The sequence below is a fragment of the Ctenopharyngodon idella genome, chromosome 17, assembly GCF_019924925.1.
Source record: "Ctenopharyngodon idella isolate HZGC_01 chromosome 17, HZGC01, whole genome shotgun sequence".
Classification (NCBI taxonomy): Eukaryota; Metazoa; Chordata; class Actinopteri; order Cypriniformes; family Xenocyprididae; genus Ctenopharyngodon; species Ctenopharyngodon idella.
Genome location: NC_067236.1, coordinates 26,557,605 through 26,584,773, shown reverse-complemented (window position 1 = coordinate 26,584,773; position 27,169 = coordinate 26,557,605). Strand labels below are relative to the sequence as shown.

Here is a 27,169-nt window from a genome sequence, read left to right as displayed (position 1 = left end):
CTTGCACATAGGCCCAAATTTGACCTTGAGGATTTCAACATGACTGAAAACTGCCAGACACTGATTAGACAATGATTGCTGTTATTTGTAACATTATCACTTCTATTTATCCTGTCTGGTGCATTATTCATCACCTAAATCAAGTTTCATCTTGCAAATTGTCCACAACACCAGGGGCAGCCATAGTCTCTGACACAAATTGATACTCTGCAATTTGGTCCATTCTATGGCATTGTCATTTTGATGCGTTCAGGCGGCCCATAAAATGTCAGCCAGTTAATTCAGCTGATGAGGCGCTCAGATGTGAAATATCCGCACCCTTCCCAGAGTCTTGATTCTGTAACCTAGCTCACAAATTATATTTAAGTTGTCCAAACAGTTAAACCTCTTTGCTGAAATAATCTTTAATTGCATTAATTGACTTTTGGAGCATGGGGCAAACCATAGAAGAAAAGCAAAAAATGTCACTCATACAAAATAAGCATTTCAGCTGAGAAGAAATATTTTTTTCCTCTGGGAAAACAGAAGGGTTACTAGAATAGAGTGTCCATAGAAATGTGACATTTGAATATAATGCTAGTGCTTTATCTAACAACATCTGGTGTGTAGTTTGCAGGGAAGGCAAGCAGGTTTAACTGAAACTTCATCTATAGATAGACATGCGAAGACTCACACCAAGGATCTGTCTATCTCAGTTTTATAGATTCGGCCGCAAGGGAACATAAGGATTGACTGGTTCCAGACACAGAAAGAAATTCGTTTGAGTGTGTGGATGGACTAAAAATTTCATCAGGTTGTTATCTTGCCTTGCAGACTCAAAAATAAACTGGAATAAGAGAAACAAAAAAAGATAGATAGAGCGATCTTTCTTGTGTAAGTTTTTGCTGTACAGCTAAGCTATTTACAACCAAGAGAAGCAATATGTTCTTCCCAAAGCTTCTGATAAAAAAACAAAACAAAATAAAAATAAATAAATAAATAAATATATAAATAAAGGGTTTGATAAAATCCCATGGCCAAATTTTAAGGCAGCATCGCACACTTTATGTCTAAGACAATCCTAGAATGCTTCATGAAAAAAAGAACATGTGATTATGAATATAGTTATATTTGATTATACTGAAAGGTGCAGTATGTAATATTGACAGCTAGTGGTTGAAATGGGTACTGCAGTCCACACTGGAGGGGGTTGTTTCTCCCGCCCCCTCCTCCTCAGACTTGACGCTCACACTGGTTGCCAGATTGAGGACACGCAACAGGAATGAGCGTATTTGACGATGGAAGGTGACAAGCCTTACACTGTAAGTTGATGAGTTGATATTTTGATGATCATTTTAATATGCCTCTGGACATAGAGATGTTTAGATGAATTATGATCTAGTTTGTTTGCTGGGTTCCGTAGCTACAATACGCTGTGTTTTCCGCCAAATGGCAACCCGGGGTGTCGAAATACTATTGGGTAAATTTGCAGCGGGTAGAATCACACAGAACAAAACAAAAATAGACATTCCGACACGGAACATACATTTTAAAGTAGGATAACTGGCTGTAGCACTGCATTTCGGCGAAACAAGTATGTGAACTTAGCATGTTTCCTAAACCTCTACAAACATATTATGGTATTTTTGTGCTTTAGTACAGTCAAAAAAACAAAACAAAAAAAAGTATATATATATATATATATATATATATATATAACACCCTTAATTATTACATTCATTTTAGTGTAATTATAATTAAATAATTGGATTTATTAGTTATTTTATTATTTAAAATATATTATATTAATTTAATTATTCTAATAAGTGAATATTTAATATTCAATTAACTGAATAGTTCACCCAACATGTATTATTCATGCTTATTTGAGTATTGCACTAACATCAAATTAGAATCAATTGGAGTCGTTTGGAAGAGCAATATCTGTGTGACATACAGAAATGTCGCCTATGTAGAGCAATCTAAATTGGTCTCTTGTGAAGCAGCAAGTGAACTTACTAGGATTTGGAACAGAGTTCATGTGTAATCTGAAGCACAGTGCATTTAATATATTGTATCATTGTGCACCTGGGTGTCAATATTGCTGATGAAATATTGAAACTATGTCTTTCCACAAAACTCCAGTGGATTGAAAGTCTGAGTTGTGAAAATCAAATACTGTTTACTCTCACTAACTGTAATGAGCATGAGATAGGCAAAGGGACATCTGTTAGAATTTGGAGCTAAGTTTCTGTTGTAGTGCCCATGCTGTTGAGCTGAGAACTGGAAGAGCAGCTATGTACATTCTCAGGGTCCTCCTTGTGCCTGCGGCCTCCTCTCTGCCTGAGCTGGGCCTGTAGTGACACCCGCATTCATCATCCACAGCTGTCTGCTTCTACTATAAATCTCTGCCTACAGTGCCTACCCACCACTCTCAAGGAATTAATAGCCCCCAGGTCAAACTAGGGAGAACACTTGGAAATCTGTATTGATTATTCACTAGTCAAGCATGCCAGGTGGCCCTTTGTGGATGTTTTGCATGGGAGCTTGGGGCAATGAGGTGCAGAAAGGTCTAGATGGCCTAGTTGGACATGGTCAAGCAAACAGGTCAAGGCTCACACAGCCAGACATTTGACTATCGGCGTAATAGCATCTGGTCTGATTTGCAGCCTAGAATCATAACCAACTAAACCTTTTAACATCAGGTGAATATGAGATCTGTGATACTACAATAATATAAAACTTTTCAAGTAAACTTTGCAAGTGCTTTCCTGTTTTGTTTGCAGTATAAATCAGGTGATCAGTGAATGGTGTATATAGGAATGAAGTGGGAGGAATAGGATCAGGAAATGGCGAGACTTAAACCTCTGTTAGACCAAAACTCTTTCGTAAATACATTGCATTAAAAATATAATTTTCCTTACAAATTCAGTTGAACCAAATGCTAATGCTAATTAGCATGCTAACATAAGAAACCTACCATCTCCACTTTCACAAAGAACTTCGCACAAAAATAACACAAAAATAAATTCTTTCATCATTTACTCTCATTTTGTTCCAAAACTTACTTGCTTCTGCAGATTTAAAAAAAAGAAAGAAAAAAAAAAGAATGTTGGTATATTTAATATTTTAATTTGGCTTTTATTTTTATATTTTCCATTTTTACTTTAAGTTTTAATAATTTTATGTGCTTTTTTTCATTTTATTATTTTTTTTTTTTTTTAAATATTTTTATATTACTTTCATTTAAATTTATTTCAGTTTTAGTAATTTTAGTACTTTAATATATACTTATTTCATTTTAACAACTTATTTGTTTCAGTTGCCAAGGCAACATTTGTAATTTTATAATTATTTATTATTAACATTTCTAAGGTTTTTTTCCCCTCAGTATTTATATTTAATTTTATATCAGCTTTGTTTCAATCACACAGAAGTCACAGTTCGGTATGTACCTTGTTTTTCGGGTCACGGTTCCGTATGAGTTGGGTATGTTTACATGCCGTCCCGGTTTCATTCCGTGAAGCTTGTGGAGCGCGTCACAAAAATGAATCAAATCTGAGCGTATATGCTACTAGCAAGCTCTTGCGTGCCATCTGAACTCTTGTTTTGGGTTGGTGCATAGATCGTCTCTTCCTCTTCTGCTCTTCTTTTCCTGTTGTGGTGGTTAGCAAACAGTATTGCATTACCGCACACGCCCCCTTCTGGATTTGAGTGTGGATCGCCTGCGACTGACTATATTCATCATCTGACTGCATATATATATATACATACAATACAATAACAACACTGCTCAAATTATCTTCTTTTATGTTCCTAGGTTATATAGGTTTAGAATGACATGAAGTAAATTATGACAGATTTTTTTTTTTTTTTTTTTTTACTTTTTGAAGTGATTCTTTGTTTCATTTCACCAACATATTCTTACATAGATACAAGAACACTACACAGCTGGTATAGAAGACAGAGACCTCTCCTGCAGTTTCAGGCTGGCCAGAATTCCAGCTCTAAGCTTTTGCCAAATATTAACAGTCCTGCAGTGCTTACTGAAACAAATCTGCTGGATAGAGAATGAGAGAGAGAGAAACAGTGAGAGGGAGAGGCTGGGTCAACCTATCTATCAGAACTCGCATCCATAGAGCGGTGCTGGCTCTGGAGCAAATGTCCAGAGAGCAGGGACAGTTGCATCCAGCCGGCCCAGCAAAGTGACAAATGACAGTCACCATGCGCACATCCTGGAAACTGATTGTGATGGCAGAGCACAAAGGAAGGGAGCGAATTCCAGCTCGGCAGTGGAGGACGCTCAGTATCCAGTCATTAGTGCTGGCCTACCCCTGTGCAGCCACACGCCCCGCCATACCCTGATTACTGCCCTTCACGCTCAGCTTGAGAGTCGGACACAAGGTGGGTCTGAGGAAGCCTGCGACTATCTATTCAATAGTCTGTTTCATTTCAAGAAAGAGAAAGAATTTTTGTTGTTATCTGCGCAAAAAAACTACGAAAAAATTAAGAAATCAGCTCATCTTTCTGTGTTAAGACCATTTTGCAACCTCTGTCCTATATATATAGCTAAATGCAGAATGACTGCAGTAAGCATCCTGTGCCACAGGGTGGTACACTCTACAATACTACAGACTACTTCCAATAACAGTCACTATCACATAAGTTCACCACAATAAAAATACCCCCAGAGCAGACCAAACCGTGTAGTGAATGAGAGTAAAAATAAAAGGAAATAAATATAAAATAATACATAACACATCAAAACGCAACATAAGCTTCCAGGGTGTTTCCCTGCTTATGGCCTGAGAGTCTGGAATAGGCTGCATCCCTCATGACCCTATATAGGGGTTTGAAAAATTAATATAATATAATATAATATAATATAATATAATATAATATAATACAATATAATATAATACAATACACAACCCCTTAAGATCATGTCATTTGGGCCAGATGCGGACAGTCTTATGCCATATTACAAACCCCATGTGTTTGAGCGAGCACAGATGATCCATAACGACTACACCAGCTTCCAAATCAAATGTGAGGTTTTAACAAGCTGTGAAGTGTATGAAACATCTTTTCATCCATATGGGAAAGAGTGTGCAGAGGAGGAGGTATCTATCATTATGGCCACTCTTGGGTGGGTGAAGCATTTATAAGTTCTGATATCTCGTCTTGAGCAGCTCTTAGCATCCAATTCACCCATCTAACATAGCAGTGTTATGTAAGCATTCGCTATATCGCAGCACATATGAGACTGATTACTGTAATCTCTGACATGGGTGGCAGTTTTTTTCAAAACTCAGCACTGTAAAGAGCAAATGAAATGAGTTTTTTACGCAAACGCCGATGTTACAGGCCTTTAGCCCTGTGATAGGAGGGCCGGTCTGAGATAGAAACGGCAGTGATAGCTTGATGCCGGGTCATTAAAAGATAGCAGGCTGTTGTAGTGCTCACTGCGAAAAGGAGGTTCTGTTGTCTGCTGTTTGTTCAGCATGAATTAATGAAGGATCTCGCCAGCAGCCGCACAACAGAGTAATTGCCTATTTCCAGCTAAATTAAAGATCAGTCCATTTACTGATAATGTTATCTAGACTTGACAACTGAGGAATGTGGAAATGAACAGCTGATCGAAGAGAATGACATCTAACTTCTGCAAACAGTGTAATGGCTCTTAGAAGTTGAATCTCATGAAATCTGCTTGGATCATATTCCACCCCAAAATCAAAAGAAATAAATTATACTTAGCTAAAAGGAAAAATTACTTTAGAACTACTAGGATTGTTTGCATTTTGATATTTACAAGACAACTACAAAGAGTTTCTCATTATTATTAGTATGCATATGTTTTTATATGTTTTTTTTATTATGCATGTTTTTATCACATAGTTTTACTTTTGATGAAAATGTTGAATTTAGTTTTTAATTTTAATTTATTTTCATGTAACTCTGACAAAAATGGCATATAATTTTAGTTGATGAAAATAAAAAGAATTTTTTTTACAGTCTTTATTATTGATAACATAACTAAACCTTTCAACAATTAAAACTTTCACCAGTAATTTAGTTTAAAAGTTTAACACTGCATTACTGTATGCATGTATGTATGTTTGTTTGCATGTATGTATTTATGTGTGTGTATTAGGGCTGTAACAGTACATGTATTCGTTTCGAACCATCACGGTACGGACATCACGGTTCGGTGCGTGCAGTCGACGACAAATACAGTCAGTCACAGGCAATCCACACTCCATCAAGGGGGCGCGCACGGTAATGCAACGCTGTTTGCTAAACACTACAATAGGAAAAAGTGCAGAAGAATCTATGCATAGATATGCTTACGTGTAATCTCTCAGCCAGTGTTTCAACTGCAGAAAAACATAAATAAAACAGCGCGAGAATAATATCTCACATAGCATTACAATTACCTCAGGCAAGTCATTTAGTGTCCACAGCATGTTAGTTCACTAGAGAAATGAACTCTAGAGGGGAGCATTTCACTAAATATATGCACTATATTAGCTTATATATTCATTATATTTACTTTACCTGTTAGTAATGTCTTAATTATTTAATATACGTCTAAATAAAATTGTCGTGAAAACAAGTTATAACAGTAACTGTGTAAACGATTGTAATTCAAAAGTGAATTGGAGTAGAAAAATAATTGACATATAATTGTATAATTAGATTTAGAAGTTAATGCAAAACCTGCCTTATGTTGTTTTTTTTTTTTTTTGTTGTTGTTGATTATTATATCTAAAAATAAAGAGCAACTGAATTTAATAGTTTGTTGTTAATTGTAACCTTTAATGTAATGTGCGAGAAATGGCTCCCTGTAGTGTACAGCATTAGCTGAGATAATTTTTTTATCCTTAAGAAAATGTTTACTATAATTGAATTTATTTAAAGAGAGAGACACAATTTGTTCAATAAACCACTTTTTAATATAAAAGAAGAAAAAAACGAACCCGTACTGAACCGAGGTAAATACCGAACTGTCATGTTTGTGTACCCTTACACCCCTAGTATATATATTTTCTGTGTGTGTATATTTATAAATAAATTTTCATTTTATTGTATCTTTACTATTTAAAAACCAATGGTCCTACAAACAGGATTCAATATCTTTAAGCAAAATATAACTTTTTGTGAGATTCACCCTATAGAGAGCTTGTGGGAAGATTTTAATTTTGCATTGACAGATGTCTTCATGCCCAATTGTTCACCAGAATCTCTTTGGGGTTCACTTTTTCAGCACGATGCATATCATTATGCAAAGTCTAATCTCATCCAATCATCTTAGCTTCTTCTCTGGCCTCTGAAACCTTAATCAAATGATTCACCACAATTGAAAAGTCAAATTAAATACGCCTGAAACAATTTCGTGTCAGGGCAAGAAACGTATAACTCCAGCGAATTCCATTAGAGAAACACACCACGAGTTATGATGTCTGCTCTATCCTTTTCACAAGATAAGCTGTACTGAATCTATTATTCTGCTCGGACGGTCTATTCAAACTTGTTCCCTCTCAGCCCAGACAAGGACACGGTGATATGATGCATGTAGATGAAAGAGCGGGAAGGGGTTTGTCCAGACCACCTACCTCTTTCAGGCAACCCATAAAGTTGTTGCTGACAGGAGACCCAGGTAAGTCCGCTGTGCTTGGGCTTCCTCCAACGTAGAAGAAATCGTCCGATCCCAGCATGGTGTAGTCCTCCTGCGTATAGCCTGTTGTGGTCAAGATGCCGTCCACAGATATTGTCACCTGATTGAAAGGAACGACAAAAGGGGAGGGAAAATTCCATTCATGAACGTCATGGCTGTGACGGCCGTTCTACCAAGGAAAAGGTTAGCTTCGGTCTTACTGGTTGCTGTCTGTCTTTGATTGTGCACCAAACACCTGCACGTCAAGACTTTGAGTAGGCCGTTCTTGTCTAGTATTTGTAGACTTACAAAAGACAGGTAAAGAAAATATTTGCCGGCATATTTTCTTTATCTTTGATGATGTTAGAAATGGTTTTCTGATTTAGGACGTTAGTTTGAGGGGTTAGTGTTATGTAACAAACTACAGACAAATTGCTTGTGCATGTTTTTAGGTTCAAATTCTGTGCACACTGGGTTAGTTGACACATACATACGCATGCTGTAAAAAATGAGCTAATACTAACACAAATGAGCATGCAACACAGAGGTCAGGTGGTTTTTTACTAATAAAATGTTAATAGTGAGGTATACAACCACTGCAAACATTAAAGCATGCATCTTTTTCAAGCCGAGACGACATGCAAAGGGAAGCAGCACATATGAGACCAAAGCAAAAGCCATGAGGGGTAATGAGGGAGGACACAGAAAGTCATGACCTTCACCACGATACAGACAGGACAGGACACTGGGCAGATGGTGGGTTGCTCAGACTAGAGTTTTGGTGTTAGTAACACAAGGACTGATCCAGCATGAACGGGTCGGCGCGGCATGCGCAAACAACTGGAATCAACTGTCAGAGCTCCAGTGCTGAAGTAGCTTTTTATTCTTTTGCTGTTGTTTTCATCACTTTTGTGTTTAGGAAAGCTTCTGCCAGTTTTTTGACAGTATTTGATAAAAAAAGAAAGAAAAAAAAAACTCTTTTAAAAAGATTAAGCCTTTAAAAACTAATAAAAGGGCCGTAGATGATGTTCAAAGAAAGAAAGATGGAAAATGGCGGTAAAGCGGTGGCAAAAAATGGGATGTGGACATTTGAAATAAAAAAGAAGGAAATCCCCGAAATACAAACCCCAGTCTGTCTATTTTCATGATGCCATGAAACCCCAAAAAAGAGAAAGAAAGAGGGCCAAGGAAACACACGGTAAACCCAAAAAAAGGACAATAAGAATGATATCTACCAGACAATGTAGTTTGTTTACCATAGCGTGTCCAATACCTGAATGCTTTGAGAAAAGGGGGAAGAAAGGAAATTAAAAAATGAAAAAAAGGGTTGTTAATAAAATGAAACTCAAATGAAGTCATGATGAATAGCACATTAGTGTAGGTTCTGGTTAGTAAATTAAAGACTCTAGTCAATGGTTCATGAGTGGTTAGTCTGGGTCTGAACAAATGTTATCCATAGACAAACAAAGCATATGAGTGAGAGTAAGAATAGGTGGAAAAGAAAAAGAAATATAACAGATTTTCCAGAGCCTGTGGCGTTTCTCTTTTTTAAAAGCATTGCACTTATTGGCAAGATCTTAAAGCACATACTCACTTGAAAAAGCTTTCCAGAAAACAGTATTTTTCAGCAATAATTTCCAAATGTTCCAAATTTTTCTTTGTCAAAACACATCAGGCTTGAATTTTTAGGCTCCTTCTAATGTTACGTTTCATAATGTGTTGTTTTCAGCTCCAACCGTGAATGCTGACCTCTATCTAGCTGGCTCTTTGTTGTGATTCATATGGTTTTTGACTTTCCTCAGGCAACTGTATAAGGTATTGGTAATGCATGTTCTTGGCGTGATAGTAAAACAGCTATTAAACAAAGCAAAATAAATAAATAAATAAAATGTCATAGTCCTAGTGGATCACAGCTGAAATAGCTTGTGCTTGTGGGCACTCACGCCTCCACACGCCCACGCAAAAAGTGACATCCTTTCACTCCTGAGGGGCAAAACCACCCTAAATATTTACATATTTTAAAATGCAGCGGCAGAGTGATTTAACAGTTCAACAAAGATTGGCTGTGGGTAAATGGAACGGTTGAGGTTGGTTGGAGCCTCTCCCCGCTGCCCTGATAAGACAGACTATTTGAAGAAGTGAGGTGAATATCTAGAGGGGTGAGAGAGACAGCCTCTTAAAGCCATCACACCGCTGATAGCTTCAGACAGAGGTAACTGCCTGAGGAGGCAAAACACGAGGCAAGGTAGAAGAACTCAGAGAAGAAATAGTTGCGTTAGCATCTCGAAAAACTTAAAGTAACCAAAAGTGCTAATTTAGACATAATATATAGTAGCATTTAGCTCTGAATTAATCGAAAAACATGAACTTCTTGCCGTTTAAGCATTACCTGTCTGAGGTTGCGGGTGACTTTCACGTCATGCCAGGCATTGTCGTTGAATTTGCCATTGACAGGCTCGACAATGGCCTCGAAAGCTCCTGAACCCAAGTTGATGACCAACGACACGGCTCCGTCTTTCAGGGCCAGGTTGACGTAGTCTGCTGACTTGCCTGTGTGGAGAATAAGGCCATTTCTTTGCCAGGTCTTGAAGGACAACGTGATCTCGTCACTGCTGCTCTGGATGGGGTTCTGAGACAAGTCGTAGCAGAAGTACTCGGAACCTCGGAAAGTGGCCACGTTCTCTTCTCGTGCTAAAAGAGAGGAAATAAATGGTGTTAGAGCTTCTTGAAACAAAACAAACCCAAATATATGAGCTATGGAAGTTTTCCAAGATTGACCACTGAAGGAGAGCGATTAAGTTCAGGCCAGATGATACAAAATGAGACAAGATGATGCATAGCAAAATAAGGCAGTGTGGGCAGCAGAACATATGAAGAGGCTGTGCATTTAAAGATATAAGTATGATGAGATCATCAGTGAGACCGTTTCTCTTGTTGAAGTATAATGTTCTGTGTTTGCATAGCACATCTGAGTCATAATACGAAAGCTGTGGTCCTCCAATCCCTCAAAATCAACTCTGTTTAAGCTTCTCAAACTATGACAATATGCCTGATCAGTAAGATCCTCCTTAGATGACACAGAAGTTGCATCTGAAGTGGCATTTAGATGTTTTTACACGGACTGTTAAATGCGGCTCAGAGGTGGCAACAATGTCTATACACTGCAGTTACAATTGCATAAGTCAGGGCTCTTCAAGTAGTTTCATTCAAGGGCCGGATTATCAAATCAAACAGTTGAGGTGGGCCGGGGGGGTCTTATTGGTAAAAATTATTTTATTAATTATTAGGCTTAAATGAAAATATTCTTACAGTGAGACTAGGTAACCATAGGTAAAACCATACATGGCTACTCGCTACCACTGTCAAATGATATTATATTATGATATGTTATATAGGCCTATAAAAAACGCCTAAACGCAGGTACAAACTACACCTTAACAAGGACATGAATTATATATTCCCCTACCCACCTAATAAATATATTGCAATATAAATGGCTATAACATAGTTTTCAATATAAATATTCCACATTTCCACAAACCATGGTAATTTACTACAGTTCATTCATGGTAAATGTTTGTAAGGGTGGTGATTTTAGGATTTGAAAATCTTCATTCATGGCACGTTTCTTCTGTTTTCCTCATCAGTCTTGTTGGGAATGTTGAGGCTGTTTCATCCAATTTAATCATCGAGTGTTTTGTGGTTTGTAACCGAGAGGTGTGTGTCGAATTGAAACGCTTCTCACTAGATGTCGCAATGCTGTTTAATAATGATGACGGAGAATAAACGCAGCTTCTTTAAGCTTTTGTACCGTTATCCACTGGGCCGTGCTGCGTAGTTCAAAGTTAACTAGTGAAACACATGAAAACAGCGCTATTTGTTCTGTATTTGTTGTTACTGTCCGAGAAACAACTTCAGATGATTCAGTGACAGAGCGGTCAGAACGAATCCAAATCGTTTCAGATCGTTATGCAAGCGTGTTTGGCCAATTCACGGAAAAGAAAGAATCGAGACAAAAGAATGATTAATTCACAAATGATAGGTATCGCTGGTTCAGTTGACAGAAATACGAAACACACATAATAACTGCTGAAATATTCACACGGAAAACGTTTCTCAGGTCAGTTGGAGTAGCGTATGAACAGTGCATATATAGCCGTACAGCTGCAGGCGCCACGTATCTAACCAAATTTAGCCGCACCGCCAGGAAAAGAGGAGGGAGATTGGGGTGCCGCGGGCTGGATGAAGATGATTGGCAGGCCGGGTTTGGCCCATGGGCCACCCTGGCATAAGTCATACTATGACACTGTTAAAACAATTACAGTTTTATCATAGACAATGCATATCGCACACCCCTATTTAAAAATACAATGAAACATAAAACTGAGTGTTTCCTAATAACATTATTTAAAGTCAGCATCATAATGCTCTAGGGCTGGACGATTAATTGAAAAGTAATCGAAACCGAAATTCAGAACCTCTAACTGACATCATTTTCCAATGTTCGTTATTTATTTATTTTTTAATCCTGTTAAAACTTTTCCCTTAAAAACATACAGTACTACCGCGTGTGTAGTCACGTGACTCCGCCCCATCCAGTCAGCGGCATGGAAGCAAAATGGAGGCAAACTCAAATGGACACATACAGACAGCGTGCAAGCGGCGAGCCTCGAAGTGAGATCACTTTCACTTGCGTCTTCACTAAACTTTGTCAATGGTATGTGTTTAAAGGCTTGCCAGTTTGGATATTCAAGAGATTTTAGACCATTGAATGTGTATCATTATATTGAGCTACTGCGCTGATGCACTGTGGCACAGGAACATTCTTAAAAACAGCAGCTGCACATCAAGTGAAGATTGCACCCACAGAGAGAAGTGCAGAAACTCATTGTCAACACTGTCCTCTGATTTATCACTAAAGTATCTTAGAAACTCAAAAGTTATAGCATATATTTTTCTACTTTTGAAGTAACTACTTACAACCCACAGCTTCACAATTAATAGAGAGACAGTATGACTAATTCACACACGCAATCGCTCTCTCATTAATGCATTCAAATAAATGTACTGATACTGTGCTAATTTATCTGTATCTGATTTACAACGAGCAGAAATCTGTAAGAAACGATACCACAGGTTACGAACCATAGATAAAATAACTGCTGAAAGTGAGCTATGTCGGAGCACTCTTTCATTAGGAAAAAATATCCCACCTTTAATAGTCAAGCATATGTACAGTACAAACCTTGTCAGTGAACTATGAGGGCCCAAAAAAAAAAAAAAAACGAACAAAAACAAAATAATCGTTCATTAATCGTAATCGAGGTAAAATGTTTAATTAATCAAGATTTAGATTTTAGGTCATAATGTCCAGCCCTATAATGGGCGGTTAGCCAATTTACTGTGGTAAGGTGACATTTCAAAGTGAAACGGATTATTCAACAAGAAAAAAAATGTAGGGCACGACTTGAATTTATCCATTATGATTTGATTGGATTGAGAAAAATTGTCTCTATATTGCAGGTGGTTAAAGGGGAAGAGCTGAAAAATAAGTGACAGCAGCGGAACAGTCATTTCAGAGGTGGAAGATGAAAGATTACAGGTACAAACTTCTTTAATATGTACTGAATTTTGTATTGATAAAGTAAAAGTGGAGTTTCGATATCAAGTTGACTTTAAATGAGGTTTTAGTGATTGCATACTAAGTTCGCATTGGACATTGTAATTCAGAGCAGATAATCTACTGCATCCACATTTATGGAAATAAGTTCACTCCTGGTCCCTGTGGTCCCCAGTCCATTAATCACCAAGCTATGGTGGTGTGGCTTGGAGCAGGCAAAAATACACATATCTAATAGAAAGTTCCTCCAAAACAACACTGGACATCATTTACATCAGGAGTCCAGAAAAGGACCTCAGCACTAATGGCATCATTGATTTATCAGTGCTTCACTTGGGCCACCGTGGGGTCGATATATTCTCTGGCTAAATGTTGACAAAACACTCACACATCCAATTCTATGCTCCACCTCAGTAATCAGCATTAGTGGATGTAGTATGTGTTTTAACTGACCAGGTAAAGACATCTTGACCTGTTTTGCACTGGACTAAAGGGAGCATGAGCGGACTGCAGGGTTGCTGAGCAGATTTTTCTCATCAGGGCTGGTGCTGGTGCCCAGCTGTGATACACTTCAGATGGTAATAATCTCTTGGTTAAGAATGGGGGAAACTGACTGACGGTGGAACATGTTAAAAGCACATGGGACCCTGATGCAGCTGGTGAACACCAAAAACAGCCCTTCTGTGCAGTCAGAGAGATGATTCAGATTATATTGCTCATTACAAGGCTGAAAGAAACAGATTAATGGAAGATGACTGAATGGATAGTGGGAAAGAGATTTGTCCAACAGCAGAGGGTGGTGTCTCATCCATGTGTCAAAAACTGGCAGTTAGATGTACTTGGATACTCATAGTGCAAATCTCACACTGCTGAAGAGATTCTCAAGTCCATTAATATTTGGCTAGGCCGTAACAAAGAGTTTAGCCTGCGGAGATTACTGGACCGTACCAAAAAGGCTCAAGGAGGTGGGGCCTTCATGGATCGGACTTGCTTGTTCAGTACATCCCACAGATGCTCGATTGTGTTGAGATCTGGGGAATTTGGAGGCCAAGTCAACACCTCAAACTCGTTGTTGTGCTCCTCAAACCATTCCTGAACCATTTTTGCTTTGTGGCAGGGCGCATTATCCTGCTGAAAGAGGCCACAGCCACCAGGAAATACCGTTTCCATGAAAGGGTGTACATGGTCTGCAACAATGCTTAGGTAGGTGGTACGTGTCAAAGTAACATCCACATGGATGGCAGGACCCAAGGTTTCCCAGAAGAACATTGCCCAAAGCATCACACTGCCTCCGCCAGCTTGCCTTCTTCCCATAGTGCATCCTGGTGCCATGTGTTCCCCAGGTAAGCGACACACACGCACCCAGCCATCCACGTGATGTAAAAGAAAATGTGATTCATTAGACCAGACCACCTTCTTCCATTGCTCCGTGGTCCAGTTCTGATGCTCACGTGCCCACTGTTGGCACTTTCGGTGGTGGACAGGGGTCAACATGGGCACCCTGACTGTTCTGCGGCTATGAAGCCCCATACACAACAAACTGCAATGCATTGTGTATTCTGACACCTTTCTATCAGAACCAGCATCAACTTCTTGAGCAATTTGAGCTACAGTAGCTCATCTGTTGGATCGGACCACACAGGCCAGCCTTCGCTCCCCATGTGCATCAATGACCCTGTTGCTGGTTCACCACTGTTCCTTCCTTGGACCACTTTTGATAGATACTGACCACTCCAGACCATCACAATAGCCATCACAATTTGGCCCTTGTCAAACTCACTCAAATCCTTACGCTTGCCCATTTTTCCTGCTTCTAACACATCAACTTTGAGGACAAAATGTTCACTTGCTGCCTAATATATCCCACCCACTAACAGGTGCTGTGATGAAGAAATAATCAGTGTTATTCATGTCACCTGTCAGTGGTCATAATGTTATGCCTGATCGGTGTATATATCAGGTGGTATCATCTTCAAATCATGTTTCAAGTTCAAAAATTATAACTGCATGGATCTTACTGTAGCTCTGTTTAAGATATATATCATATATAGTGAATATTTCACCTGCATCACTGTGTCCTCCTGCAACACCTGCACATAACTGCTAACTCTCAACAATGTAAGTAGTCAACTTAGATCACCTGCTCGAAACATAATCAAAATCCAGGCTGCTGAACAGAGTCCAGTGTTTTCCCTAGTAGCACATGGGTGTTATTGTGCGCTACATGCTGACATGGAAGTCTTGTGCCAACACCTCAGCAGATGCATTATTACTCCCCAGAGCATGGCTAGCGTTAGCGGCATATTTCTGAGAGAGCGGGCCCTCATTTAGCTCCTCACCACCTTATCTCCCTCCTCCTGACTGACTCGAGCGGTAACCGCATCCCTGAGATCCTGCCACTGCATTAAAGTGCCAAGAGAGAGTACTGATCAATTATTAATTAAACAGAGTGTTGTTTTTACTAAAGACACTGCTCCACATTACTGCCAGATGTCCCCCCGCACAATCATCTCAAGATCTGAATACTTAATAAGAGTTACTTTTCCATGCTGATATGATGTGGGATCGTACAGTGAGTGGAATAGAGGATGTGAAGGACACATGAGGGTCAGTAAGAGGAAAAGGAAAAGGAAAAAACATGGACATTAGGGCTGTGAATCAATATAATATAATATAATATAATATAATACACACACATACACACATATATATATATATATATATATATATATATATACACAATTGCAAGAAAAAGTATGTGAACCACTTGCAGAATCTGTGAAAATGTGAATAATTTTAACAAAATAAGAGAGATCATACAAAATGCATGTTATTTTTTGTTTAGTACTGTCCTGAGTAAGATATTTTACATAAAAAATGTTTATATATAGTCCACAAGAAAAAAATTTGCTGAATTTATTCAAATGGCCGTTCAAAAGTATGTGATTTCCATTGATTCTTAATACTGTGTGTGGTTACCTGGATGATCTAGGATTTTTTTTTTTTTTTTTTTTTTTGAGATGGTTGTTCTTGAGTCCCTTGTTTGTCCTGAACAGTTAAACTGAGCTCTGTTCTTTAGAAATATACTCCAGGTCCTGCGGATTCTTCAGTTTTCAAGCATTTTTTGCATATTTGAACCCTTTCCAGCAGTGACTGTATGATTTTGAGATCCATTTTATCACACTGAGGACAATGGAGGGGGTGAAAACTTTTGAATTTGAATATCAAGGTAAATTGTACTTAATTTTTCTTCCAGGAAACATGCATGTATCTTCTGTTGCTTCCGAAGGGCAGTCCTAAATGAAAAACAATGATATTTAAACAAAATAAGAAAAACTGGGACAATTTTTTTCACCCTTTGACTCTTAATGCATCGTGTTTCCTTGTGGAGCATCAGTGAATGTTTAAACCTTTTTTAATAGTTGTGTTTGAGTCCTTCAATTGTCAAATATGCAAAAAATGCTTGAAAACTGAAGAATCTACAAGACCTGGAGAATTTTTCTGAAGAACAGAGCTCAGTTTAACTGCTCAGGACAAACAAGGGACTCATGAACAACCATCACAAAACAAAAAAACAGTCGTAGATCATCCAGGTAACCACACACAGTATTAAGAATCAATGGTTCACATACTTTTGAACTGGGTCATTTTAATAAATTCAGCTATTTTTTTGTCTTGTGGACTATATGTAAACAACTTTTATGTAAAATATCTTACTCAGGACAGTACTAAACAAACAAAAAAAAAAAAAAACATGCATTTTTTATTATCTCTCTTATTTTGTTAAAATTATTCACATTTTCACAGATTCTGTAAGAAAATTTCAGATGGCACTTAGGCACTGAAGTCTCCATATATTCAACTCTTTTTATGCTCACCAAGGCTGCATTCATTTGATCAAAAATCCGGTAAAGACTGTAATATTGTGAAATATTACTACAATTTAAATAACTGTTTTCTATTTTAATATATTTAAAAATGTCATATATTCCTGCAATGGGGAAAACTGACTTTTCAGCATCATTACTCCAGTCTTCAGTGTCCTTCAGAAATCATTCTAATATGCTGACTTGCTGCTCAAGAAACATTACATCTTAAAAATGTTGAAATGCTGCTTAATATTTTTAATATTTAATCTTTTTTTAATACATTGAAACTTAAATTTAAAAGCCATTTTTTAATTTTTAACAGAATAACAATATATACTGTATATTGTTGGCCATGTAGCATACTGGTAATCAGTAGTGGCCTTGCATAAAACCCAACTGAGATTAAAATACTGAATACCATTTATTCATTCCTTTGTATTTGTTTTTAGACTTTCTATAATATATAATAGCCTATAATAGTGTGAACAAAAACCCGAGTACAGAAGCACATTTCCCACAGTTTCTGTCTCGCCACAGCACTCCTTTCAAAACAAACCTTATCTGTATAGATTTTTAATGAAAATCCTCAGGGGGGGCAAAGGTACTTAATCTCCTCTATAATGGAGAATCCGACAGAAAGGAGGTTATGGGCTGTGTGCGAGATAGTAAACGTGCTGAATTATGAAATCTTAATGAAAACATCATTATTAGTCAAATCGGCACCGGGGACAGAGATTGTTATCGAATCATAATTGCAATGGTCTGCTAATGCTTTTTCCCTCCACTACACAGAGACGGATGGTGGCGGTACGGTCAGAGACGTTCTCATGCGTAAAAGTGTCAGAGGCCCAGGAGTGGAGAAAAGTAGTGTCGTTAGAGAAGCCATTATATCCAGCATGCTTTGGGGAGGAGACCATTACAGGGTAAGAGCTCTCAACCTGTCAATCACATGTGAGAGGATGCAGGCAACTTCCTGACCAATTGGCCTCTCAAATCCTAAGAACAAAACTGCCGTTTGCCACATAGTGCCCTCCACAGAAATACAGTACCCCATGAAAAACACAGATGGAAATAATAACGCATGTATCAGAGGTGCCAAGATTACCGGAATTATATCAAATATCTAAAGGGATAGTTCAACATTTAGATCATCATTTACTCACGTCATTCATGTCATTTGCATTTGATATATTTCATAATGTGACATTTTCAAGGAAGTGAATACACAGCTGGGAATAAAGTACAACAAGACTTAACCTATTAACCATCAGGATTTGATTAGTTTGTGAAAAGTTTTTTTGCCTGGCCCAAACTGCCTTGTTTGCATCAGGAGAAAAGTCTGAGAAAGTTACAACATTTTAGTGGTTGAGGAGATTCCCCCTTCCGTATGTAAAGCGCTTTGAGTACCCAGAAAAGTGCTATATAAATGTAAGGAATTATTATTATTATTATTTTGATGAAAGATTTGATCAAAAAAAATGTAAACTGTTTAAGCAAAAAAGGATTGCCACACTTAGATTTTTGCCCACAATGAAGTTGTAAATAAAACTACAAGTATTTGAGTTTGTTTAACAACAACAACAACAAAAACTATTTCAGACTTTCAACTTCAAAATTCCATGTTTAATTCAATGTGTTACTTACCATTTTTTTGCAATTAATTGTAAAATTTACTAGCAATTTCTGAGATAAATGTTTCTACACACACATTTTGCTCTGCATAAAAACCTTAATAAGAAAATAAAAAAATGAAAATAAACAAAAATACAAAATAAGAATGTAATGTCTGTAAATGATAATTTCTGCATTGTCTGATCTATAGAATGAGCTGGTTTTTGATAGATATCATCAAATTGTTATGCACAAAAACACTATAAGAAAGAAAGATGCTTCTTCTAGCCATCTTTTTCGAGTGTTTAAAACATGAAAACATTCTTGCAATAGAGTACATAATTAGAGCTAATCAATCTCCCTCAATCTTTCTCTCTCTCTTCATCTGTCAACTGAGGGCAGTGTTAAGGCTAATCTATCCCTGCAGATCCAGAGGGAGCTTCCAGACAGTGCGGCCCGAGCATCCGTCATGCAGCGGTTGAGGAGGAAATCAATAAAGAGGGATGGAGAAACAGGGCCTATGTCCCCCGGCCTGGCCTAGAGAGACCCTGGTGTCCAGGCCAAACTCCCGTCACGGACAGCTGCTGACTCACCAGCCTCTTGCAACCGTATATTACAACCTCCGATTGTCAACTCAAACCAAACTGCGACCAAACCCACCCACTGCTGTCACATTACACTTATACTGTCCGCTCCCTTCCATCAAGTTTACAGATTATTCAAAATCACAGAGGACTTTTGAAAAAAAGAATGAAGTCAGATGTGTTCTTGGTCTGCAGTGATTGATATTATCGAAGTGTTATGATTATAGAGAGTACTGAACCTTGATTATCAGCCACTTTCCATGAATGTCTTACAGTACTAATATAAAATTAATATTAAACCACACACACAATTTTGGGGTCTGTAAGATATTTTTGTCTTTGAAAGAAGTGTCTTATGCTCATCAAAACTGCATTTATTTTGATCAAAAATACAGTAAAAACAGTAATATTGTGAAACATTCTTGAAATTTAAAATAACTGTTTTATTATCTTAAAATGTAATCTATTCATGTGATGGCAAAGCTGTACTTTAAGCAGCTATTACTTGCTTAGTGTCTGTTCTGTCACACATCCTAAATAAAAGTATTAATTTAATAGTATATATAATAATATATATTTATAATGTAATATACAATATTAAATTAATAACTACCAGCTAGATTTAAACAAATCAATTGGTTCTGGCCTGAATTATAACTAATCAATGTCATGTCATTATTTGACATTACATGATTAATTGATATTTATTTAATTGTAGTAAAAATTGTTTTAATTCAACCACTTTTAATTCAATATTAATATTTATATTTTATACTTTTGATCTTTAGTTGTATCCAATATTTTGCATTATTTTCTAAACCAATATACCCTGCTACTCTGGTGATTATGAACAAACAACTTACATAGGAAACAAACTTATATTAATAACTAAAAACACACATTTGGTCCCAAACTAGCAATTTCCTTCTGAGTGATAACTACCTCCTCTCACTGAACATTTGCTAAAAATAAATAAATAAACAAACAAATAAAGAGTTTCAGGTGTACTTTTTTCCTGGAAAGAGCAGTTTGCTGATCTAAGTGTGTGAGAGAACATTCTGGAGGAGAGACCTGCCGCAGTCCATGTTCAGCTTCAATGGCTCGCTCCTCCCTTTTGCAGCTTTTAGCTGCTACTATTAGCTTTCTCTCTCTTTTTCTCCATCTCTCTCTTGGTCTGTCTGCCTCCCCACTGGTATCTGAGTGCCAGTCTGCCTGTACAACCACTGGGTAGAAGAAGTATAACCTGTATATGCCGAGTGATACAAAAAGCCTGACGTGATAATATTTGTCATTGCTTACAGTAATTACAAGAGAAAAAGAAAGTCCAAACAAAAACACATTGCACAAGATAAAAAGAAATTGTGAACATCCAGTTCTGTTTGCTCAGCCTTGACCCTTTAACACATTCGTCTGGATTTAAAGAAGATATAAAACAGGATTTGTCACTATAGGTCACAAAGCTCACAAGTTATTGTAAAGACCAGAGCAGATGTACAGATGGTCATATCAAAAGTGGTGTGAGAATGACGCAATGATTATGGTATATGGAGCAAGTGTGTGTGATGGTGCCTGATTGTGGGTGTGTGACGTGCCTAGCTAGGACAGGAGTGGGAGTGAAATCAGCAGGGAGTTCTGGACTCGGATCAGGTGCAAGGAGACAGGAATTCCAGATCGGACCATCTGTTGGTCTTTCTCAGAGCAAGCACACATATTACAATCAAAAGTTTTAAAAGACATTATGCTCACACTTAAGTTCTACAAAAGATACATTAAAGGGTTACTTCACCAAAAAATTCTGTCATCATTTACTCACTCTCATGTCATTCCAAACCCTTTCGTTCATCTTCTAAACACAAATGAAGATATTTTAATGTAATCTGAGAGCTTTCTGTCCCTCCATTGACAGCTATGCAACTACCACTTAGACACTTCAAAAAGTTCATAAAGAGATCATAAAGTACTCCATACGAATCGAGAGGTTTAGTCCAAATTTTCTGAAGAGACATGATTGCTTTTATATGATGAACAGATTTAATTTAGGCTTTTACTCACTTATAAACACTGATCAACGCACACATCAGTTCTGGTAAACAGAAGCTCAAGCATGCTTGCTTGATGTGCAAGAACCAATGAGGTTCATTCTCATGTGTTACGCAGCATGTTTGAGCTTCTGCAAGAACCAGTGAGGTTCATTCTTGTGTTACGCGGCATGTTTGAGCATCCGCGAGAACCAATGAGATTCATTCTTGTGTATTACGCAGCATGTTTGAGCTTCTGCAAGAACCAATGAGGTTCATTCTTGTGTTACGCGGCACGTTTGAGCATCCACAAGAACCAATGAGATTCATTCTTGTGTATTATGCAGCATGTTTGAGCTTCTGCAAGAACCAATGAGGTTCATTTTCATGTGTTATGCAGCACGTTCAAGCTTCCGCAAGAACCAACGAGGTTCATTCTCATGTGTTACACGCACGTTTGAGCTTCCGCAAGAACCAGTGAGGTTTATACGGTTGAGCTTCTGTTCATGTTCGCTGATCAAAGTTTATATGTGAATAAAAGCCTAAATTCAATCTGAACTTTTTTTGAAGTGTCAAAGTGGTAGTTGTGTGGACTGTCAGTGGAGATGAACAAAAGTCTTACAGGTTTGAAACGACATGAGGGTGAGTAATTGATGACAATCTTTTTCATTTTTGGGTGAACTAACACTTTAATGCTTTCACCAGTTTATATACACATTTATAGAGTATAAAGCATTAGAACACACAATCAGCATCAACAACATCATAAAGCAGTTATACGCAGCTCTGGCTTGAGCGTTTTAAGCAACTTTCCTTTCAAATCTGGTAGGCATGAGATCTTTTCAAACACACAGTTGTAGATTAAACTAACTTCCCCAAACCAGCAAAGCCTTTCCTCAGAATGAGAGATGAGAAATGAAAAGATAACATACAATGTAGTCTGTTAAAGGCCATGTTCTATCAGCCCATCTGTCAGCGATGAGAGTATTATCTCCTCTCCTACCTCGTTTAATGCAGCAAAGTGAAACTACATGCAGATCAGCTCTTGAAATGACAAGCATTTCTGCTCCCCATTCCATTGAAATTGTTATTCCGCTTTTGAAAAGCTTCGGGATACTGTTTAAGCATTTGCTTTCACAATCCAGGGAAAGCAATTTCATACCCAGCTAATTTAAATTTGCCAGCTCTTTTTGATCTCTGGCATTAAATGTATTTCATTAATTTTTTTCTCATATTTTCAATTACAGGTATGACGCTCTAGGATTGAGGGACCATCTGAAGAAGAAGAAGAAGAAGAAGAAGACAAAGCTATTAAAGCTCTACCAGTCTAACAGCAGTAAAGGTATTCACTGATCATGTATTTCAAGCAACAAGTTGTATGGTCATCACATCAGAAAAATAACCATGTTTTTTATTGTAGTTGATGTTAAGCCATTAAGGGTTCATGGTTTCCTGAAACTCTGTAATCCAGAATTGATCTAATTTGAAGCGCAATATATAATATAATTAATACTGCAATTTAAATAGATATACAAAATGTATAAAGTTTGGGATCAGTAAGATTTGTAACGTTTTTGAAATAAGTCTCTTATGTTCAACAAGATAAAAAAAATATAGTAAAATTGTAAAATATTAAAATTTTAAATAACTGCTTTCTATGAATATATTTCAAATAGGGGTGTAACCACGTTCTCCACCCGCGGTTCGGCACACACTTGCACCATGGTTCATCTCAAATCTGACGATGCATACGCATCTTTAATATGCTAATGTATGTTTCTGTCAATGGATACACATTTTGGCTTCCCCTAACCTTTGTTCAATGCAAATGCTGTATACGCTCTAATATGACAGGTCATTTACGCCATCATCACCCGGGTCTGAACAGCCCACGTTGCTCTCTGTGTTTAAACTAAACTCATTTAAGCCTTGCCAATTTAAACATTCAAATGCAAGAATACGTGAAAGAGAACTTGTGCACGTGCTGTGAGAAGATTTGTGTGTGCACTCATCCGAAGCACGCACACGAAAAGCTGCATCTCAGACAGCACGCAAATATTTATTTCTCTTTCGAGTCTTGCGGTGGATAAATTCACTCAAAAATTATGCCAACATGCCAGTCTTGTTGAGTATCCTAGCAAACATAGTAGGTTATGTCTTAAGTGAACGTGAACAGTCTTAGACCTGTATCAGTATCAGTATGTTGGATCCGTGCATTATGTCTTAAAGTGACAGCAGCGTAATATTCCTTAATCAAACAACAAAAGACAAGGAAATTACTCACTGCTCTCGACTGAATAGCTTTTGTAACTTCAGTAATGATTAAACTTTATTTAATTTCTACAGTGAAGATTATATGCAAGGTTGTTTTACATTTGATTACTTCAGTTTTCTGTACCTGAAAACTACTGTTTATTTTATTTGTATCTTTGCTCTATTGTATTTATTTATTTATGCTGTTGCTTGTAGTTTGATTATTTGTTCTTATTTTCTTTATTTTTATTTGACAGTAGTCCTTTTCTAGTAATTTGAACTGTTACAGCCCTAATTTTAAATTTGTAAATTATCCCTGTGATAAATTTTGCTGAAATTTTAATTAATTTTTTTCATTTAATTTTATGGTTATATCCTTTCATTTTACAGTTATATCCTTATCTGTAAATGTGACAAATTCACGCGAGTGTTTACATTTTGCATGAAGGCTCGTGCAAACAGTCTGCGTTAAACTTCAGACTTTACTGAATGAGCGCCAGTGCGCATGCCGTGTCAAACAGACGGGATGCATTAGCGAGGGAGACAAATAACATTCACCGCAAAAATATTAATTTTGCTAAAATATCTGTTGTTGGATCTAAAAAGTATTTTTTTTATCCGATTAATCAAATATAATGAAAATAACTGGCCAACTAATTGATTATCAAAAAAATCTGTAAATATGTAAAAAAAAAATAAAAAAAAATAAAAAAAAATGTTGTAGTAACAGCTGACTGTTTTATTAGTGCACTTTAATGTTATGTACCAATATTAACCTTGGCATAATTTTCATTCACAGACTTATGATATGATTGTCATTGTTTTCAAGGACATCAAACATGTCCTATGCAAAAAACTGAAGATGCAGCACTGAAGCTGCATTTTTTGCACCATTAAAGATGTTGTTGGCTTTAGGAGTAATGATGCCATTAATGATGCATCACACACATTTATTAATCACAAGGATTCAATATGCACTGGAGGAAACGCACATTCTTTCACATGAGCTCTTCTGTAGGATCTACATTCCCTAAAAATGTCAAATTTTTTCACTGTATACAATGCAGAGCTATAGTGACATTTCCCTCTGAAAGGCTCTGTTCCTACCGCTGTAATTTGGTGTAATGGCACAGAGTGCCATTACAACAAAATCCTAATACTGAAAAAAGGCAAAAGAAAAGCACATAAAAACTAGAACAAGCACAGTATCAAAGGAAAAAGATACTGTCATCTCAAGGGTAAGACAGGGGGTGAGGCATGAGGGAAGCTAAAATACACCTCAAAATGAAATCCGACGAGCCAAAGAGGAGAGGAGAGATTCCTCCAATGGAACAGAAGACAGATAATCATCAGAAATGTCTGCACACACAAGAGAACTCGTTTGTTAGTCCACGCAACCAATGAAAATCCCAGATGTCAGTGAATTTAACGTCACAAAGGAGAAGCAACAGATCACGATGAAACAGAAAGCAGGAAAATGCTGGCTGCCATTTTAAACACAATGAATCTTTTAAATCAATAATGAAAAATATATATATAATTAAAACTAAAATTAATTGTAAAAAAAATGTGCATTAACAGTCTGATTCAAAAGTATTCATAATATAGCACTGTATTTTTAAAACATACAGCCATAAATCGAACACTAACTCTATTTGTGAGCCGTGGATTGTGAGTTATGTGGAAAGGCAGCGTTATTCATAGGAGTGCTCATATATGCCTGTTCTTTGGGTGAGTATGTATTCTTACCCGAGGCATGACAGCCAGTCCCACGAGCATTTCATTTACTTTCAACATAATACAGTGTTATTGGCCATTATCTCTGCTGTCAGCTGCTGTGCTGATATTTAATGAAGGGGCATCTATGTCTGGGTGCCATTTTTCAGCTGCCTTGGTGTTGCCGTGGAGACATGCCGGTGGAGGGCAGTGGGGCTTGGCCCATCATTTTCCACTTGAACCAGATAAGACAGGCATTTAGTGCCAGAGCCCAAATTTAATATTTATTTTCCAACCCCCTTCATTTGCATTTCACGGGTTTTCAAATGTTACACCAAGAGAGGATGTGAGAGAGATCGATCGCCTGTTAGTAGGATTACTGTTTTATAACATACAACTGAAAGGTTATATTGGGGATGGATAGAAGAAAGATATTTTGCACTACACAAATGGACAATTCCACAGCGGTATACAATTGCGGGCCAGCATAACTGTACACATTATTGTTAACAACTGAGTGCACTTAGTGAGGTCAAATAAAGCCACTTGATTTCCATGTGCATTTGCATTTATATTTCGAATGCAAATGCTGTATTATCACAGTAAACAACCACAACAAAGTGCATATATCATGTAAATGGGAAGTACTTTGACAGGTAGGAGTACACATTGAATGCTAAGTTTTCAAAAAAGGAAAAGCCAAAAAACAATTCAAGTAATCTGTGAAAACCACAAATATGTTGCATTTTTTGCTTGGTTGATTAAATTAATTTAATATCCACAAATATAACAGAGTACAAATACAAGCCGAATACATAGAGTCTAGAGTAGAGGTGAGAATAAAAGCACAAAACATTTGCAATGCAGTTGTAGATAATAAGGAATTGCTTTGGGATTTTTTTTTTTATCATATAATTTCCCTGGCAATATAAACTAGGGCTGTCAAAATGGCTGAAAAACTAAATTCAAATTTTATACTTAAACATTAGTAATATTTGAATTATATTCAAATTTGAAAGACATAATTTCAGTTAGGGGGAAAAAAGCTTTTGGCTTTTTCCACAAGTTTTACAAGAGGATGCAATGAGCAAAATAATAATGCACCACTTTAAATTGTTTATTCAAAACAATTAAATAATAACATGAAATAACTGTCTGGGGGGAAAAAGTGCATAACATTAACAAATCATAAAGTGCACAAACTAACGTTTATAAATCAAATGTAATTTTGTAAATTGCATAAACAATTATGAACAAAATCACTTTGTTTCTTACATCACAAACTACCTTGTAACCAATCATGTCAACTTGGTGGCAAGCTTTAGCATATCATTAACTATTACCGCTCTGAAGCAAGGGAGTAACATTTGCAATACATTATTGTGTAACATTAGCCACACATTATTAGCTGTTTGATAACGTAGTCAAGCAAAAGGCTAATCATATTAATTAGTGATACCATTGTGCAGCGTTTACCTCAGTAAGTTGACCGAGTGGATCTCTGAGCTTGTGCGAGTAAGTGGAGTACAGGAAACAGGACTAATTAGCATATTCATAGATCCGTGTATACTAAATGAGGCAAGGGTGTAGAGTTACAATGAAGCTATTTTAAGAAAAAAAAATTCACAGGAAAAAAAGTTTAAATATGTCATTTTGGCGATCAAAGATGAGTTTTAAGGGATAAAAAGATTGACTACAAGGAGGACTTTAAAGTTTGAACTTCTTTTAACTTGACATGGCTTTCTAAACATACGGTACAGTGTTCAAAGATGTTCATCTAGCACACAATGGAAAAGCAGCACAGAAAATGCATTCTGTGAGAACGGCTTAGTTGCGGTTTTGACATAACCTAGATATTATCA

The 27,169-nt window shown here is 37.1% G+C and overlaps 1 protein-coding gene across 25 annotated transcripts in view; it reads right to left on the bottom strand.

Moving 5' to 3' along the window:
• nrxn3a (neurexin 3a) overlaps positions 1 to 27,169 on the bottom strand; it is a 350,095-nt gene that overhangs the window by 272,973 nt on the left and 49,953 nt on the right. For all 25 annotated transcript variants that reach the window (XR_007925837.1, XR_007925839.1, XR_007925840.1 and 22 more), the window contains 2 exons: positions 10,026 to 10,327; positions 7,596 to 7,757 (listed from right to left, as the gene is read on the bottom strand). Coding sequence is in view for 21 of the 25 variants with exons in the window: in XM_051867470.1 (XP_051723430.1) it covers positions 7,596 to 7,757; positions 10,026 to 10,327 (464 nt within the window). In the remaining 4 variants the exon portion in view is untranslated. The remainder of the gene's footprint in view (positions 1 to 7,595; positions 7,758 to 10,025; positions 10,328 to 27,169) is intronic.